The sequence below is a fragment of the Eretmochelys imbricata genome, chromosome 4 (genome assembly GCF_965152235.1).
Source record: "Eretmochelys imbricata isolate rEreImb1 chromosome 4, rEreImb1.hap1, whole genome shotgun sequence".
Taxonomy (NCBI): domain Eukaryota; kingdom Metazoa; phylum Chordata; order Testudines; family Cheloniidae; genus Eretmochelys; species Eretmochelys imbricata.
The window spans coordinates 23,965,003-23,985,379 of record NC_135575.1 but is presented as its reverse complement, the minus strand read 5'-3'; the positions used below and the strand labels follow the sequence as shown (position 1 = coordinate 23,985,379).

Sequence of the window (20,377 nt, the reverse complement as noted above, 5' to 3'; positions counted from 1 at the left end):
ACCATGTCTCTTTCTGACTCTTTAAAATGTTCCATGCTTTGTTTGTAATCCTTTTAGTATTAAGCTTCAGCATGAAAGAGTAATTCTGCAGAACTGGTTTGAAAGAATGCTACGTTTTGGTTACTGGGGTGCTTTTTAAGAAAATATACTAATGCTCTTCAGTTTTGTGGAGTTGTTCTACTTAAGTGTTTGAATCTAGGAATGTCCTTGGAATGTAGTGAACTTTTTAATATGATGTAGTTCTCCTGGTGTCCTCTATGGAAGATGTAAATTTCTTTTACTTACCTGAACAGGTACACTGAAGCAAATAGGGGACTTTTCACATGAATGAAGTTACTCACATAAATGGTAGCAGGATCAGGACCTGACTGGGCACCAACTGAAGTATGTGGAAATAGGTTCCAGCCATTTGTGCCCAAATCCAGAATGATGCTGAATATTGACAAGTTATACTGAAGTCATTAGGCGTTGTGGGTGCTTGGTAGATATTTGTAGGACTCAGGAGCTGGTCTTCAACATTCATTATTACTTTATCTAGAGAATCCACTGGCTAATAGCTTTGTGATATTTGTGGTGTCTTGGTTACTTACAGAATGGTACTGTTGGGTGTGCTAACTGAAAGCCAAGTGTATGTTGTTTGTTTTACTCATGATTAATATGTAATTACAGGGCTGACACAGGAAGGTCTCTTCAGGGTGAATGGTAACATGAAAATGGTGGATCAGTTGCGTCTGAAATATGACCGAGGGGAGGAAGTGGAGCTGGCTAAAGATGCTGATGTGTGCTCAGTAGCCAGTCTGCTGAAATTATTTCTGAGGGAGCTGCCAGATGGGGTGATCACTTCTGCATTGCATCCCAGATTTATACAGCTTTATCAGGGTGAGTACAAGTAAAATCCCTTGATAACCTTACATGTAGTGGCTTTCTTGGGAACCAGAATTTACAGACTCCACCTGCCCGTATAGCATTTCTTGCTGTCTTGCTCATTTTGGATTTCCCTTGGCATCAATCACCATCTCCTCCCAATGCATTTGCTTGCTTGCGTGTGTGTGCACAAACATGCACTCCTAACAATTTGAGTGCAAAACAATGCACTGATGAGAAGAGAAAGCGAGGCCACAGTCGCACTTTCTCCATGCCTCCCCCTTGGGGTGATGTGTTCTCTTGGAAATGCAGTGAAGAAGCAGTCCAGGAGTGCAGGAATTGCTTTTGTAACTGGCCCTTGTGCAGGCTGTGCAAATGCAGGAGAAAGCTCTTTGCACCCTTCTCCACACTGAATATTCACATACACAAGGACACACTGTTCCATTGTTGAAAAGAAGGTGTCATTGTTCAGAAGGGCCCTTTCCTGGTTACAGCCATACTTACTGATGATGATTATTATTATTTTAAGATTTCATCAGCTGCGACTTATCTACCTATAGTGCCTCTTGTATTTCATTGCTGTTATGAAATGGAAAATTGTTTAATGCCTCGTCCTCCAAAAGGTCATACCAGTGCATTATGTTGGGAATTACCAACACAGGTAGGCAGCCATTTGGAACAACACAGGTAGCCAGCCATTTGGAAAGCTCCATTCATACTTTGGAATCCACAGGCAATTTCCCCTAGGAATGGAGAATTCCTCTGGATGGAGATATATACTCATTTCCTCTCTAATTAACAGAGAGATCTGGCCACTGAATGCCACTGTTGCATTTAAAACACATTGGTGCAGTGACAACCTATAAAGAACAGCAAATAGAATCTTTGGAAAGCTGAGAATCTTGTAGAGCTTTAGAGTTCTGCATGACAGTCAGCTCGTGGGAAACCAGAAACACCAGCTGTTAGTGAACTTCCACTTTGCAAGGCAGGGTGGATGCGTGTGAAAGAGAGCGAGAGAGCTGCTAAACCCCTTAGTTTAGTTTAAAAAAATTGTTTAAGTGAAATTGACAACCAAGTGTGTTAGCTTTAAGGTTGTTACTATTTATTTCCACTGAAAAGAGGATTTAAATGTATGGAAATGAACACCAATACACTCTCAGTTCATACAATCCCAGATAAAATATCACAACATATTCTAAAGGCACCCTTAGCTCCGCTCCATAGTCTCACCCAGGCCCTGGCACAAGTCTTCCAGGAGAGGGTTTGCAGCAGTGCAAGTCGCTGCCATGCCTTTGGCAAGGTGCTTGTAGCAGGCCACCATTGCCCCAAAAGTGGTGGTATTGGCCAGAGAAGATGCATGGGTAGGTGATGCACTGGTTCTAGCACATCCCTATTGCAGCCTCTGCCAACTGGCTTCTGTGGTGCACCTGGCAGAAATTAATGCTCCCTGCCATGGTGGAGGACATGTCCATCCCTCCCTCCCTCCCTCCCTCCCTCTCTCTGTCTGTACAGAGAGTCTCATTGGTACAGGGAAGTGTGATTGGTACTTGCCCACCCAAGCAGCGTGAATCAAACCTATAGACTAACAGGAAGCATCACTGCTTGGAGATTTTGTTGTTGTGATCAAGTCCCCCTTGGAAGTGCTCTCCAGCCCCCAGACTAGGGTCCCCTGTATAAGATTGTTTATTCATTCATGTCTTATCTTTTTGCTGCTTGATTTTTGCCTTGTAAAGACCCTGGTACATTCTAGGAACCAGTCAAGCACAAGCTCTGTACATAAAGCCCTTATCCCCTTTCACAAGTCACTTCCTTTCAGCAGGCCAAGTTGTTACGGTAACTTTCCTTCCAGAACACAGGAAGCTTTTTCTTGTATAAGCCTTTTGTTGCATTCCTCCCTGGAGTAGGTATGTATTGAAAAGTGGGTCCCACTGTGTATTGTTTGTTTTTTGGCACTCTGTGTATTTATGTTGAAGAGCAACCTAATTATAATGCTTGCTAAAGAATGTTCCTGTGCAGTCATGGCTCCATCTGAGAGTGTTCTTTTCTTCATATGTTGTATCTAGAGTGAGATCATATATTCCCCATTCTCATCAGTAGCCGTGTATGGCAAGGTGAGGCACATTTCTGGCTTTCTGTAGTATCATTGGAAGGGCTTCCTAGTACGAGAGAAGGGAAGATCTGTTCTGCAACAACAGTTCATTCCTGTGTATCCCTTTATATCCTGCTTCATAGCCAAGCGCTGTCCCAATTAACTCCTTAAAGACAGAGCTAAAATATGGGTTCTCAACTTCTGTTGGCCAAGTTTCAGCCTGAGAAATGGGTCCAAGAATGGAAATGGATCTCTTCATCAAAGTATTTCAAATCCAGCACTGTAATAAAGCTGGCCCGACTTCCTGCATGGTGCATTGTTATTGGCTATCGCTGTTCATTTTTTTGAACATTGCTTGGCTTGTATTTTCATTTTGATTAATATCATGGTTAGCAAGGAGCTAAAAGAACAACTTGTTTGTTGTCTAAATGCACAAGATACTTATCAACCAATAATGACACTTGAATCTGCATTTCATGTGTAGATAACATTTAGTGCAGCAGTAATAACAGTAAGGACGCAAAGCTTTAGAGAGGGAGAATAAATGCTGCTTTATGAAGTGGATTATGAGACCCATCTCTGCGTCATTATGTTCCTGTTTTGGGTAGTTTACCCCTGAGCTACCTGTTTACATTATTATAAAAGGTGGGGTTTTGGTATTTCTTTTATTGACTTAAACAAGGTGTGATCTGTTGCCCAAAGGCAGGACCACATCTTAAACATGTCACTGTGTCTGACAGATGAGCTGATGTAGGTATATTTTTAGGATGGTGTATGAATGAATAAAAGAGGGTTTCAAAGTTTCCCAACTCCCCATTAACCACAGTAGCAATTGTAAAACTTAACTCATTGCATGGCACTTCTTAATTATTCTCAGTCATCGTGTTTGGAAATGGGAGGGAAATGAGTAAGGGGCAAAAGGGATTGAATTAGATGATTAGCTAATGCTTACTGCTCGTTCAGAGAAACCCAATATGTATAGAAATATGATGACCCATTACAAAGCTGTCCCCATTGTTCAATTATGTGAATGGGTAGTGACATGCCATGAGACTAAAAACGACCACACAACTGTATCCCTCCCCTCACGGACTGTCGTCTGCTTACTTCTCTCTCTTTAATGCACCCAATCACAGTTCTGTGCATTTCTCGATGCTGTGCATTATGTCTGGAAGTAGCTCCCTTTTTCTCCAACTTCTCTCCTTTCTTCAAGTCTTCCGTCAAAGCGCGCTTCTTCTGGCTGGGCTTTTCTTGTTCATCTCTGCTCCGTCTTGTTGCCTGATTTTTTTTTTTTTTTAAATAGTATGTGTGCTCACACACAAACTAAGCAAACCTTGTTGTCACGATACTCACCCAAGAGCAGTTTTCACTTGTTCCCTGTTACCCTTCTTCCTCCTTTCCACCATTTAGGGCCAAATTTTCAAAAGAGCTCAGCACGCTGGATCCTGTACTGTTTTTGAAAATCTGGCCTTGTATGTCACAGTAAGAGCTGCTGGGCGCTGAGCACTTCTGAAAATAGGGCCCTGATTCAAGTGCCCAAACTGGAGCTGTGCTTCCTTGAAAATCCGGGCTGTCACGTGTTGTTGCAGTGATGTTCACCTGGTAATTTAGGTCACAATGCTGCGAAGACTTAAGCACATGCTTAACGGTGTGCATTGTGTGTAGTCTTATTGAAGTCAATAGGACTATACAAAATCCATAAACGTTACTGACTTCAGTAAGATTACTCACAGAGCATAAAGCTGAGCATAAGGTGCATAAGGATCAGAGCTTTAGATTGTGAAGTCCTGAGGCCGGGACTTTGACTACCTGCTATTTACTTGTCTGTATAGTACCGTGAACAGCAGTGACACTCTATAAATGATTGTGTTTTCTGTGCTGTCCACTAGTTGTTAAGTGGTTCTTAATGCTCTATTTTAAAATGGAATAGAAAACTGTAATAGCAGATGATCAAACAAGCCAGGAGTAGTCTGTGTGCTTGGTTGTCATGGCACGAAAACATTTGTGCCCTCTGATAAGCTTCAAAGAGAGTGCCCCATTTAGAGAGATACTGTCAAGTGTGGTTGAGACAGATTTACCCTAACACGTTTACAAAGCCCATGCAATGCTATGTGTGTGTTTCCTGCCTCCTCACAATTCATCAGTCTTCATATTTATTGTAAGTATTAAGAGGACTGAATAAAATGGAATGTCACTAGTGGTGCAACTTGTAGATTTGTGCCTCTTTTTTTAAAATTGTGGTGGCGAGGGAAGGCTTGACTTCCAGCCCCTCTTATATGCTTCTCCCCCCTTTCCCCCCGCCTCGCAGGGGGTGTCGAGAGAGAGCAGCCACCTTTGCATATCCCCATTTCAGCTTGATGCGGAGAAGCTGTATAGATGCCTGTTCAATGAAGGAGGAGAGGGATCGGTGCTTCACACTGTTCAGTAGAAATGTGTTCTCACTCCCAGACTGTTCCTGTCTGACCACCGAACAATCTGAGCTTCTCTTGAAATCACTGGACATGGCATGCCTAAGATCAGAGTAATGCTGAGCGAGGGCGAGGGTTGGATCCTGCGCAGGGCTAAATACTCCTCCTGCTCCTGATGAATACCTTGCAGGATAGTACACTTAATGAATAGGGAAATCAAGGCCATTGAATTAAGTCTGCTGCTGTGATATTGGTAGCTTTGTTTACCGCAAGAATGCCCTCCTGGCTTCAAAATATAGCGTAGAGAGGATTAGCATCTTGCCAGTTTTTCCAGGGATGAAAGAACCTTCAGTAGATGGAAAAGTACCGAACAATCTCAGTTGCCAGTTGGAAGGTGAGAGAGACAATTAGCTCTCAAAGGCATTTCCTAATCAGGTAGTTAGGTGTGGGGAGACATGTTTTCCCTGAGTGTTAGGATTTGGCTTTACTGATCATAACTGTAAGCTTCTTAGGGGAACAAATATTTAGAATAGTAGGCAGTGTTTGCTGCCTAATCAGAAGTATTTGTGGAGGTTTAATTCTAATGTTCTCGCAACCTTGTGGCAGTGATACTGACCTGGCTTTTTAACCAGTTGTTGTTAAAACAAAAAGGTAGTTAGTAATCAAATCAAAGGGATTACCCAATTATCTGTGCAAATTGAGATACTATTAACTTCCTTATTATAATTGCTTATTATCCCAGCCTTTCAAAATTGTCATAAGTCTTACGAGCCCTAGTAAAAAGAAAGAATGGAAAAAAATAAACAAAAACCCTACTAAAAAGAAAAGAAGTACTTGTGGCACCTTAGAGACTAACCAATTTATTTGAGCATAAGCTTTCGTGAGCTACATGAAGTGAGCTGTAGCTCATGAAAGCTTATGCTCAAATAAATTGGTTAGTCTCTAAGGTGCCACAAGTACTCCTTTTCTTTTTGCGAATACAGACTAACACGGTTGTTACTCAAAAACCCTACTGTCTCACCATATGCTGATGGATGATAATGAGGCATCTAATGGTATTTTAGCATATGTCTTTCAAAAAAAAATTACTTGCCATGGATTAAGTGAGAGAACAGAATTTTGCAAATCTGCTTCGTGCCATGTTTGACCTTTTCCCTTTGAGGAAGGCGCTAGCTTTTGGCTGCAGAGAGACCAGCACAATTAAAATTAATGTGTGTCCTGGAATTGTCAGGTATGTTTAGACATTAACTGTGAATGAATTCTGATTTAAGCTTGTAGTGTAAAAAGAGATAGAAATAAGCTTAATTTGTAATGTGCATTGAAATTTTTTTTAAAGGGCTTCTCAAATCAGTACATCGTATAATCACTAGCCTGAGAAACAGTTGTCTCTGGTATTTCAACATGCTGTAATTCCAGTTAATCTAATTTATGAGAAACTATACTGAGTGACTGATGTGAGAACATTTATTGCCTGGCCTTCCTAAATTACATGCAAGATAAGTCTTGTTTAATTTTTAACTGTAAGAATGTCTGACTGCGCAAAATATAAAGCACATCCCAACCTAACGATCGTGCCCTCAGTCTCCAAACTGTGGCAGTTGTAACCATGTTGATCATTCATATTTTTCTACTTCGCGCTCTTCTTTCCCCAGGGTACTCTGTAATTCACCCTGAAAATAGTTACTGGGCACAAAAGTGTTTTTTAAAACACCAACTACTTCCTTTTTTTATTATTATTATTATTACTATTATTATTATTCACAGTCTCTGTTAAAGGGGTTTGGGAAAATGTAAGCCAAAAATAGGATTGTTTTGAAAGTCCTTGGACCTGTGGCTTAGTGTACGGAATTGTCCCCTACTGGTATTTGAAACTGAGGGCACTATATCAAAAACATCAGTTCAGGCCTTAAAGCATAACCTCCATCTTGGCTGTCAGTAGCAGTAACATCATTTTATGTATCCTCTATCCTAGCCTCCAGCCATGAAAGGGCAAGCCCACAACACAACGTCCTGTCCCTTCTTTTGCAAAGCACTCTGCACGAAGTGCACAAAACATCGAGCTGTTCCAAAGCAGCATGTACTTGGCATGTATATTGTTCTAGTACGCACTTGCTGAGTTGCCTCAGTCACAACATGCATGGTTTAGGCTGTTTACTGGACACGGGTCTCAGAAGTCCCTGACCTCGTTGGGACTTAACCAGAGGATGCTCTGTTCCAAAACCAGAAGGCTTTACCTTTTGAACTAAAGAAGCTCTTTTTGACTCTCAGCATTATGTATTCTCTCTTCAAACCACTAGCTGCTTCGGGACAAGACCCTCTTCTGCTAGGAACACATAGTACAGGGATGGGCAACTTTAAGGTAGTACACGGTGACAGAATCCACTAAAACCCTTTGGTGGGCCTGGGGATGTGATGTGGTGGGGGAGAGAGGTCAGGTCCTGGGGAGAGGCTGGGTAGAGGTGTGGAGAGCGAGCCCACCCGTGCTCACTCCTCCAGGGTGGCTGCTGTCCTGAAGAGGTGGCACAGCTCCCCGCTGTGGCCCGTTGGATCTTGCCTCAGCATCATGTGACATGCATGTCTGCACACAGGTGGGGCCTCCCCTTGTGACTCCATGTCCTGCCCCCTTCTTGGCCCTGGTGCTGCGGGATCGCCTGCCCTGAACTAGTAAAGTTCAGGCCAAGTGAAGTTATCCGGCAGATTAGGTATGGCCCCAGTTGTCCATCCCTGACAAAGTAGGTCAGTATCGGTGAGACAGAAGAATTCAAGTGGGGTTAGATGGAGCAAGGACGTCTCTCCGGTAGGAAGGGAGAAACATGAGGAGCTATAAGTGTTACTGAATACATCTTAAATCAGTCTGAGGAAAAAAACCTTTGTTACCTGTCAGTTTTACTTGCAGCATTAAAATTAGGTAGAAGCAAAACATTTCTGAATGAAATGATTTTGTCAAAACAAAATGATCTGATTGATCCAAAATGACTTTTTTTAAAAAAATCAGAGAACCTTCTTCATACAGCCATAGAGCAAAGGGAATGGTAGAGCTGCAGCAAGACACATTGCAAGATCCAAGAGCCATCCTCTGAGATTGGGAAAGAGCCCATGGAATGGCTGAGTGGGAGAAAGCGATCGGATAAATTAGAGAGGTATGGTACAAAGAGAGAGAGTTTGTGACTAGTGGAAGAAGCAAGGGGAGAAGATAGGTCAAGTATAGAGGGAGAGCAGGGAAAGGGGAATCGTAGCCCCCTCCCCCCCCACAAAAAAAGCCCTTATGAACCGGTGATGGTGTGGCTGATCTGGTTAGGTCCTGTGGTGGTGTTGCTGGTGTAGATATGTGGGCAGAGTTGGCATCGAGGTTTGTTGTATGGATTGGTTCCTGAGTTAGAGTTACTATGGTGCGGTGTGTAGTTGCTGATGAGAATATGCTTCAGGTGTCTACACCAGTGACACCATCACAGGACCAAACCAGATCAGCCACACCATCACCGGTTCATTCACCTGCACGTCCACCAATGTAATATACGCCATCATGTGCCAGCAGTGCCGCTCTGCTATGTACATCGGCCAAACTGGACAATTCCTACGTAAAAGGGTAAATGGACACAAATCAAATATTAGGAATGGCAATATACAAAAACCTGGAGGAGAACACTTCAACCTCCCTGGACCCACAATAGCAGATTGAAAGGTAGCCATCCTGCAGCAAAAAAACTTCAGGACCAGACTTCAAAGAAAAACTGCTGAGCTTCAGTTCATTTTCAAATTTGGCACCATCAGCTCAGGATTAAACAAAGACTGTGACTGGCTAGCCAACTACAAAAGCAGTTTCTCCTCCCTTGGTGTTCACACCTCAACTGTTTGAAGAGGACCTCATCCTCCCTGATTGAACTAACCTAGTTATCCCTAGCCTGATTCTTGCTTGCATATTTATACCTGCCTCTGGAAATTTCCATTACATGCATCTGATGAAGTGGTTATTCACCCACGAATTTATGCTCCGATACGTCTGTTAGTCTATAAGGTGCCACAGGACTCTTTGCCGTTTTTACAGATCCAGACTAACATGGCTACCCTTCTGATACTTGCATGGTAAAAGTGTGTTTTGAGGCAGGATTTGTGGGCAGAGGTTTGTCACACAGGTATAACTGCACTGAGTTTAATTTGCATTAATCTGGATTTAATCCTATGTAAATATGGGCTGGTCTACACACAAGCTTGCATCAGTTTCTAATCTAGTTATTTCAGTGCAAGTTTGTGTGTAGACCAGCCCTTACAAAAGAATCTGATCCTGATCATTTAATTAGTTTAGTTAATGTCCATCAATAAATTGGAGGTGAGGAAAGATCGAGCTCAGAAACCATGTTCTTTCTCCCCCTTTTCTTCCCAGACACTAGAAACAATGCTGAGAAGGAGAACAACTTGAAAGAACTAATAAAAGAGCTGCCTGATGCCAACTATTGCCTGCTGAAGTACCTGTGCCGGTTCTTGATCCGAGTTGCTGAGCATCACACGGCAAACAGAATGAACATTTTCAATTTGGCCACCGTTTTTGGACCAACTTGTTTTCAGTAAGTTCATGGGTTTTTTTTTTTCCTCCCCTTTCTTTCACTTCAGCTGAGCACGTTTTGAAGCAGGTGGCAAGAGACGCAGCTCAGAATTTTCACCGTTTCAGTTGATCTTATAAATTCCCTGAACAATGGATGCAGACTTTAGAGGTAACATTTGGGGTTTGGTTGTCCTTTCGGGGCGTGAGGAGGGAGTTTGTTAGCATTTTGAAACACTTTTTTTAAGCAGTTTGTTAGGTGGTGTAGACAGGAGAAAAATGGAGCAGAAAATCCCCCAAATTTGTAGAAGGAAGAAAGTTGCATCTACACAGCTTTCTTCCTTTTCTGCCACACGCCAGGGAGGCTTCTCTGCACAACATCTAGAGAGGGGGCAGTTAGGGAAGAGAGCATCACAGGGCAGCTGCTGGATGCTGCCTGCTCCATGATTCCAGGTAGTGAGACATGCAAATCCTCTTGATTCAGGAGTGTGTGATCCAGATCCAATGGCACTGTGGCGCTGACGGGAGCTGTGCTCCTAGAGGACCCAGAGACCTATCTGGAGGGGATGGGACTCTGCAGAGAAAGAGGGAGTGGGATTTGACACTAGATTCATTGGTTCTACTGACTGCTTCCTTCTGGTCCAGACTCCTCCTCCTCCTTTCTGGAGGCAAGGATGTAATGGACTCCTCCAGTGCTAATGTGAAGTTTGGAGTTCATTGTGATGGAGTTTCAGATAGTAGGGCCCTGCGCAGAGATGCAGAGTTTCTTCCTACTCACTTGTTTTTACAGCCATTAACCTCCATGCTTCAAAATCCCAGGTGGTTGTTGAAGTAATGATTATTTTAGATAACCTCACTGCATTAAGTGATGAGTATTCTAGTAGTCCGTGCTACCAGAAGTGTCAAATTATTGTCGTTTGAAACTTTAACCAGCCTGTTGGTGGTGGGGACATGGTGTTTTTGGTTTCCTTTGAGGTTGAAGAGTCCATAAATAAACCTGAAAGTTACAGATAATAATATTGTAAATTTTATTGTGTTGTTAGTCTCCATCACTGGAATCAGAAAAAACAAACTCAGTACCACAGGATTGCAAAGACTGGTGTATACAGAGTCACATATGTAGGTCACCGTTAAAAAGCCAACATTTACCAGCAGTTACACCCCGGGGTAGAAATGGTCATGAATTGTGACTGAAGATTTGCATTGGAAAATGCTGCTTTGTTGAAACCAAAACTTTTCCTGGAAATGGGCAAGTTTTGATGAAACTTTCGTTGGGGAAAGTTTCTGAGGTCCAGGATGGAATTTCTGGTCGAACACAAGAATAGTTAAATGCCCAGGGGCCCGGGCATTTGCCTGGGTTATGAGAGACCTAGTTTCAAGTGTCTGTCCCAAATCAGGCAGGACTTGAACCTGAGTTTGCCACATCATAGGTGAGTGCCCTGACCACCAGCCTGTTGGCTAGTTTGGGTTGGGTGTGTCTTTGGTTTTGTTTGGTTTTTTTTTTTTTTGGTTTAAAAAAAAATTTGAAAGGTCTTGGTTTTTTCCTTGATGTGCAATGGGGGAAACATCTGAAATCTCAAAGCTTCGCAGGACAGGAAGGCTGCTGCCACCCAGCACCAGAAATGGGTGTCACAGCAGCTATGCAGGGCATTAAATATTAAAAAATATGTTCTTGGGCTTCTTTTTGTCCTTGGAATCTGTGGTCTTGCTCATCAGTGAGTAAGCAGAGAAGTTAATTTTTTACCAAAGCAGAACAAAACGCTTTACAAGAAGAAAATGAAGTTCTGCATTGTAGCCTCCAACTCCTCATGACTCCTCATTCATTTTCTTAATGAATGACTCTCAAGATGACATTTCTGTCCAACAGAGCTAGGTGGAATGATGTATTTTGATGAGAAGGGAAGGAAAAGGTGGCACGACCCACAGGTGGAAATGGAAAACTTCCAAAGAAAAGCAGATCAGTGGATTTCAAACCTAAGTATTTGGTACGCTCGAGCTGAGGCTGTGCCTGGACACAGGCAGACGGGGATGCCTTTGGCCTCATGTAGGTTAGATTTATTTTGCCTAAAATTCTCCATCATTGCTGCCAGCTACACCATGATAGCAATGGGGAGTGCTAGCATAGATGGTAGCCTGGTAGCTGCTGGCGTTTTAGACCTGCTCTGACAGGGTTGAAGGACCGGATGGTTACAGTGCTGCTGTCTGGTCTGTACTAGAGCTCTGTCACTGTTGTTGGCAATGGTCAGAATCTAGAGACAAAGGAAAAGTGAGTGTTGATGCCCAGGAAAATGAAGTGCCAGGATTCTGTGTGTTTCCACCTTTTTAGTCACTATTTCTCAAGTGAAAAAAAGAAAAGATCAAAATACCAGGTCAGTGTAGTTCTCCACACAGAAAAGATAAAGCCCCTATGCCTAGTTACTGTTGTTTTAAGGTCGCAGTGACTGAGAAGGTCGTGGGGCTGATCTGTATTCATTTACAAATACTGTATGTTACCCAGTGTTCGGGATGGTAGCAGTATGACTGTACTGGGTTAGTAGAATGTTTTATATGTATGCTGGTTTAGTTTAATAGCAGGCCTGATAGGAAACTAACAGGAAGGCAACACAATGGTCCCAGATGAGCAGCCTCCTGCCTGAGCTATTAACTGGGAAGTACTAGCAGAGTAATAAGCCTTGTTTTGCCACAGCTGGGATCCAAACACTCAGAAGGACACTAAACAATTCAATAGTCCCTCTCTTGGGCAGGGGAGTCATTGTCAGGGAACTGTCCCTTGGAAACAAATTGATAAGAGACATGCTCCACTGGAGGGTCTGAAGAATCAAAACCTCCCTGGCCCCCTGCCAAAGGGTGATGAGGCTTGAATAAGACAGGCACGCCTATAAACGTGTTGGTCTTTATGCTTTGTTCCAGCTGCTAAAATTAAACAATACTCTGGTTTAAGAAAAATGTCTGGTATTCACCACTGATGGTAATCTCCCAAAGGGAAGACATGCAGGTGCCGGTCCCCGTTGGCTTATTTTTCTTCTTAGCTTTTGACAGTTGGCTGCTATATCTTTACAAGATCGAGACATGTCAGAGTGAAGAGATGTAGATTCTTATTTTAATAAGTCCACATTTATTTTCAACCCAAGAAAATTCTTTTAAACATTTCATCAGACCCATTCTTCTAGCAGCATGGTGCCATTGAAGGAACGGTCCTCAGTTGTTCAGGGATCTGCTGGTAATAGGTAATTATACGCTATAGTGAGGAGAGAGAGGCTTTAAACCATGAGCAATAATTCAGATTTCTTCAGCCCAGTTTTCTGGTTGTGTAAGTGCGTGAAACTGCAACTCAGTGATATGACATTCTGTTCAGCTCTCCTGGCTAGCATGGAAGGGAAACGTAGGACCAAGGCTCTGTCCTCACGCTGCTCTGCCCTCCCTTCTTTGCATCCAGTACCAGAGGCGCCCAGATGTGTCCTGTTCTTGAGCTCAGGAAGCGCTAAATGTCGGCTCATGGATGGTCACCTGTAAGGGATGCAGGGGTCTCTGGCTAACAGTATGCTGTGCGTCACCCCAGGGTTTCTGTCCTGAACAAACCTATCTCACTCTGAAGTAGATGAACAATATTGGTTCTTTTCTCCCCCACAGAGAGGTTTGTGTTGAGAGGGAGAAGCTCATGTATCCAACTGTAAGTGTTGATATAAGTTGTCTAGTGATGCCGGTTACATTGCTTGGAAATAGTACAGGAAAATTTCCTTGTCTGATCTGTGGAGTGGAGCGTAGTTAGCAATTGGATATTTTCCTCTGAGACTTCCCTTCTTCTTTAGCTTAGCTTGCCCAATCATCTCCTGAGCTCCATACTCCTGATCAGGCCTCCCCTACTTGTGAGGGAGAGGGTTCGTGGAAGGTCTTCTACAGGGGCTGTGTGCAGAGATGGAGCCGGGATGCAGCCGCACTCAGTGGCATTCTACTCTGCAAAGCCTTCTGACAACAGAGTCGATATTCATACCCAAGTGAGTGCTGCTGGAATGGTCCATGCCTGCATGCCAGTTAGAAAAGGGAATTTTGTGTAAGAACTGGGTGGGTGGTGAATGGTGGCATGCTCCTGTGGGGGTGAAGGGAGGGGAGAGGAGGAGCAGGCAGGAGCTGACCATGCATAGAGGTAGAGCATCTTGCCAACACAAGGATCTCTGGGGATTAGGGAATTCTTCCCTTCATGGGAGATGCATTAGACGGGAACTCCGTAGGTGAGCTTCTTGGAATCACCTAGATCCTTTGTACACCTCCAGTAGGTATTTCCACAGGAGGGTATGGTGTGGTCCCTCCAGTGTATGTCTGTTTTTATTTGGATAAGGCCATCCCATGTGCCATTGTGGAGCCAAGAAAAATATAATAAAAATGCAGGTTTCCTGCTCTCCCACAAGGCCTTGTCTGCAATCGGAAATTCCTCCGATTAAGCAGTTGATGGAGCTGTGCTGGGGCTGACCCATAAGAGTAGACAAGGGCAAACCGAGTTTTGCAGTGATTGAGCTAATCAGGTTTTACCCCGATTATGAGAAGGGATAAACCTCCATGAGCCCGGTCTGTGCAAACCCTTGCATGCCTTTGTCTATGCTTAGGGGTCAGCATTGATGCAGCCATATCTATTGCTGAATAAGACTATTCCTGAGTGTGGGCAAAAGCGAAGAGTTGCAGACATGCTGATTTTTCCACTGAGAAGTGGAGCTGGAAGGAAGAGTTCAGTAAATCCTAACCACTAATTCCAATTCCAGTATAGTCCAAAGTGAAATATTTAGTAAGGGTGTCTTTTGAATTAGGATAATAAGGGATTTATTTTTGTAGCTCTGATTTCAATACAGTTGTTTGTAATACTCTCCTAGATCCTCACACATGTCTTCCATTTCTATCAATCCTACTTTATAATCGGTACATCGCAGCAGCTGTTTGAAGTGGTGGGGATTTTCATGCCCAAACCCTTGACTTTTTCTTAATTTCTTCATGTAAAGACAGAGGCAAACTAGCAGCATGCTAGAAGTTCTAGCCCCCACAGGGCAAAAGACAAAATTGCGTTCTGACATGAACTAGGAGAATAGAAATAGCAATTAAAGCATGAAAAATTGCAAAACTGCCCCAAAGTTTATGCTGCTAAAAATTAACAAATACCAGAAATGTGATACTGGTGTGTAAATAATTATTAGGTCAATCATGAATATTTTTTGACGTTGCTGCATGACAATTTCCCCCTCTCACTCCTCCTTTTCTGTTACAACATTAAAAGGCCGCCTGTTGACACATTTACAGTGCTCACTGACGACTGTTAATTTCCCAGTATTGATTAAGAGAGAGGTCAGTGAATGCTAAAGTGATTTCTGGTGGTGTCGATTAGTTGGTGATTGTTTCAGAACCTGTTCGTCAACTAACAATTTAAGGCCTTGATTGTTTTATGGATTATTTTACAGAAACATTTCCTTATTTGAGTTTGATTGCATGGTAAATGAGTCTAGAGTAATAGCTTTATAAAAAAAAAAACCCCACCCCATTAAATTGTTAAACAATGAACAAGGCTCCCAATGTCAGCAACATGGAGATCCATTTTTATTAGTAAATTAAATGCTGGCAAAAACACTCAGGCAGAACAATGTAATGTACTTGTTTGACTTCCTTTTCTCCTTTGGAACGCAGTTGCTGCATGTATTTGTGAACTGTCACAAATTGTTGCAAAGTGTTACAATCCAGTGTAAATGGTGCAGAGAGAACCTGTAGAAAGATGTGCCCAGCTGAAACAAAGAGAGAGACCTTGCACAACAAACTAATAATTTGTTTATAAAATAAAATGTAGCCAAGGGCAGCATCTAGCCTTGAATATCGGGGCTGGTGGTGGCCTAATGTTCGTGTCATAGTCTACAAATTAATAACAATAAAACCTTGTAGTTATGTAGAACTTGGCATCTGGAAGGACATCCAAACAACTTTTCAAGCTGGATATAGGAATCTTTCTGTTCCTCAGTGAAGTTCATCTCTAGGATTGAATGTGACAGCTATTACTATTAGTGCTCACAACCGACATAACAATTTTGGACAGGAAACAAAGAAAAATACTTCAGCTAGCTGAAACTGATGGAAGAATTTGTAGGCAGAGTGGGCCTGATCCAAACCCCACTTAAGCCAATGGGTGTCTTCCATTTGGTTCAGGCCCATTATGATATCGCTAATTGGAATATGGCTGAAATGGTGGGGCTAATGCTCCTGTTTCCATAGGATCCCAAAGAGCACATGTGGTCCTGACTGTAGTTTTATGTGTCAGCTGAAAGACAGCCCAGTGCCCCTAACACCATGTTGGGACATTTCATGTGTCTCCCAACAATTCATTAAACAAAACATGACTTTTTAATTAACCACAGTGGCTTTCACTGGATCAGAGCAGCAGCAACAACAAAAATAAAGTGTCAAAGTGAATTGAGTTGGCACAGTATGAGGGATCCTTATTTTGGGGTGTTGTCTCCAGACTCCTGTCAACTGCAACTGATTGCCATAGAAAATGTCCCACATCTGAAAGGTGCGCTTACCATGGTTTATAAGCTGTATGCTCCTCCCCTGTAATTTTGAAAGGATAGATTTAGCCGTTAAAACTCCACCTTGTTTATAAGCGTCACAAAACATTTTGTAAACTCCATAGTCTGTGGAGTTTGTAAACTGTGTAAACCAAATAGCCTTATTCAAGGAGTTTGGAAGCTTGACAGATCACAGAGAAACATTTGTAAGCTCTTCAAACCAAACAGCTTCTATTCTGGAAACATAGCTCTTTAGGAAGGTGTAATTTTATACCTTCCTCTGCCAGCGCTGGTAAACTGTGGTCCTGTATAATTGTTTCTTGAAATCACAGCTAAAAACATGTTTTTCTTTTATATCTTCCGATTTTTTTTTCTGCTTATTACTTTATTCTGCATTTGTATTACTTAAATCTGTAAATTGGTGATGAAGGTCTGTAGGAAAGCTCCTTTATGGAATGATGATGTGGTGGATCATCAGGAAAGACAAAGCAGCCACAGTGATGAAATTTAAAATAGTGCAAATTGTGAGTGCCTTTAAAAGCAGATGGATGCTATTTTAAAGCACAGTATTAAACGGCGTTGCTTTTTCTGCTTGCTGGATATTTGCCCTTTTGTGATGACAAAATAAGTTTAATTGCCTCAGGTGAAGGCTTCTTATTGTGATGGGCAAGAACATTTTTCTTTCTGATGTTGTTGTTGTTTTGCAGCTGGTTTCCATAAATAGGCATTGTACCCTTTTCTCGTCCCTTGTGTCTTTCTTTTTTGTAGTGTGGTAGCTGGAGAACGCTTTCCAGAGGATGGTGATAATTCTTCAGAAGAATTTTGTACATACATGGATTTTGACGCCTCTGGATTTTATAACCCATCTTACACATTTTATAACAGGGAATAGAGGAAATTTACACAGATCAAATGCACAACAAATATTGGCTGTTTTAGTCCAGTAGCTATTGGTTCACCCCTACAAAGGTATGCACATATTTGGTTTCAGGAGGATTACTTGTGCTGAGTAATTTTTTCCGGATCTGGCCCTTTGAATATCTGAAATATTTCATATGGAGGATTACTGTGGGTTCTGAATAAGGGTCCCCCCCAACTGTGTCCTCTTAATCAAACCTATATGGTGTAGTACTTTGTGCAACTCTCAGTTTATGTATCTGCAACTAATAAATTTGCAGCCTACTTGAAACCCACTCACAGATGATCATGTGGGGCTGCACATGTAGCCTCCTGTCAAGAAAAAGCCATCCCTTTGAGTTTCTTTTCTTTTTTTAGTGAAACATGTTCTTTTGCTTGGGCAGGTAAATTTGGACATTGACAGATGCCCTGCTAGGAATAGGGTTGAAGTCATGGCCAAACAGTAGTTTGACTCGTAATCTCTTGGAACCAGGCTCTGGCGCATGAATGAAACTTTCAGAGAGGGTGCATATTCTCCTGTTTGCATGCACCTTTTGTTTTCTGTTCCCACCAATTCTCTTGCACTCCAAACCTGGCTATGGGGTTTTAGGCCAACAGTGAATTGCAGCATTCCACAGACTGCACTTCTGCTTCACTTATTTGCCCTAGATAACTATTTCACCCACAGCTAAATCATTATACCCTCTTGTAGTCTGCCAGTGTACAAACGCCAGTGTGTACAAACGCCAGTGTGTGTGCATTTTAAGTACCGGTAAATTGTCTCTGATTTACTCTTAGAATCATAGAATATCAGGGTTGGAAGGGACCTCAGGAGGTCATCTAGTCCAACCCCCTGCTCAAAGCAGGATCAATTCCCAATTTTTGCCCCAGATCGCTAAATGGCCCCCTCAAGGATTGAACTCACAACCCTGGGTTTAGCAGACCAATGCTCAAACCACTGAGCTATCCCTCCCCCTTGCATCACTGTGTCTGAAGAATGCGAGGAAAAGGTGTGGAAATAGACCACAGTATAACTCGAATAGTACGCTATGAACCAAATGTGCTTTTCAACTTCTGTTTACTGCTTGGAAGAATAAAATCTCTGTGTGAAAAAAAAAATAAAAAAAAATGGGATTTTAATATTTGTAATGGCTGAGACTTAGATTTGTTTTCCCCCTCTATAATGTGTCAAGTATTTCTTGGGATTCCAGCATGGAATATATTGATTCTGTGCAAGGGCTGTTTGCTGGGCATATTTGCTGTATGAAATCCAAGGATCCAAACTCTGCTTTTGGTTTATTGCTTAATTTGCAAAAGTTAAAAAAGTGACCTAAATTTCAACAGGGGTTATTCATTTGAATTGTACCTATTTTGGCTGCTGGTGACATGTAACGCATACAGACATAGCACACAGACTATTAGAATGAAAGTAGAGGGACTGAATCTTTAAAACTAGAATTGTTGTTTAACTTGCAGCATTGGCCCGAAGTGCCTTTCAGGCTATCTTTGGTTCCATTTTGTCTCAGCCCCCACTGACCCTGCGCCTGCAATGAGCTCTGCACACCTGGACTGTACATTTGGGGCCAGGGTATTCATTAAAAAATACACCTCAAAACACGCATACATAATTGCTGTAATAGTCACTATCACAAATTAAGCTTGGAATATAACTCCTGTAATGTACAGTGCTATTGACACTGGTTGAAACCTTTTTGAAGAACTTTCCCTTTGAGGTGAAACTCTGTAGGAGCTCACTCCAGATATTATTTTTTAATTTTGGGTTTGAAGAAAGCAATTTAAGCCATTTTTGAGCTACTGAAGAATGAAGGAAATATATTTTTTAACTAAAATATATAAATACCTTTTTTTTTTTTTTTTGCTGACTGGTAGCTCAAAATCACTTAGACAAAAAATTCAGATGTGGCACATACCTAGTCCTCAGTGAGGAATAGTTATTGTCAGCTGTGAAGGAAGAAAATTCTGAGTTAAAAAAAAAATGACGAGTTGAAATATTTGCTTGTGAGCATGATGAGTAGGGAATTTCTAAGACTTTTGCAGAGCCTAAGGAAGCCTTGTTATAATGAAATCCAAACGCTACAGACATGGGTTAGTTGATAAAATCACCCAGCCAAGAGTAAAATTCTGGTCCTACAGCTCCAAAACACAGGCCCTTACCTCTTGAGCTAAAAAGAAAAGTTATCAGGCAGTAGTGCAAGGCCACATATCCTGTGTGTGGGCCAGCACTAGAGCCAGACCTACATATAAACATCATTATGTCACAGTCAGGCATGAGGAGATTTCTGAACATTTGTCCTGCCTTGCTAGGGGTTGGCCTGGAATTAATCTCTGGTGCTGCTTGGGAAGAAGTGTTGTTGATTTGTCCCTTGTATTCTCCACAAAGATGTGACCAAAGGGTATGATTTCCCTTCTCTTACTAGACCCAGTGCTAGTCAGGACTTTAGTACTGCCGCAGCTACAGCAGCTCACTCCTCTGGTCCCCAGTGATCATGTTCAGCAGAGTAGGAGTAGGCATTGTTTCAGCTCCCCATTGAAGGGCTCATCAGTGAGGTGTGAGGGGAGCTTCTGAAGCCACTCCTTCTCCGTGATGCTACTGGAGCATTCATTGGAATGGGCAGAGCTCACAGGGCAGGGATCAAAAGGACTCTGTTTCTGGACTGGTTGCAAAGTTGAACCGATGTGAGTAGGAGGAGAGGAGAAGTAGGAATAATTAATGTGAGTGGGGGGAGTTTTAGGGAGTCCCATTTGTTTCTTTTTCCCGTTCACAAAAATACCAAGTTTTTTGCATTTAATTTCCTTATTTCAATGCCATGTTAAGGCAGTAAACTGCAACATGGAAAATATCAGAAAATAAAAGAAGGTTCTCAAAAGAGTGTCAAATCATTCCTATTTCACATATCTATGTAATAGCTCTTTATTGTTAATTAGGCAGTTACAGTTACATTTTAATACACAGTTGGAGTAACGTGGAGGAGGTAATGTTACTCTGAGGGCCTTAACTTTTAATATTGTCTGACTTCTTTCCTGTATA

At 42.2% G+C, this 20,377-nt stretch overlaps 1 protein-coding gene across 1 annotated transcript in view; it reads left to right on the top strand.

Moving 5' to 3' along the window:
* Window positions 1-20,377, top strand: part of FAM13A (family with sequence similarity 13 member A) — a 188,753-nt gene that overhangs the window by 10,876 nt on the left and 157,500 nt on the right. The window contains exons 3-4 of the mRNA XM_077815021.1: window positions 670-879; window positions 9,743-9,923. Coding sequence (XP_077671147.1) covers window positions 670-879; window positions 9,743-9,923 — 391 coding nt within the window. The remainder of the gene's footprint in view (window positions 1-669; window positions 880-9,742; window positions 9,924-20,377) is intronic.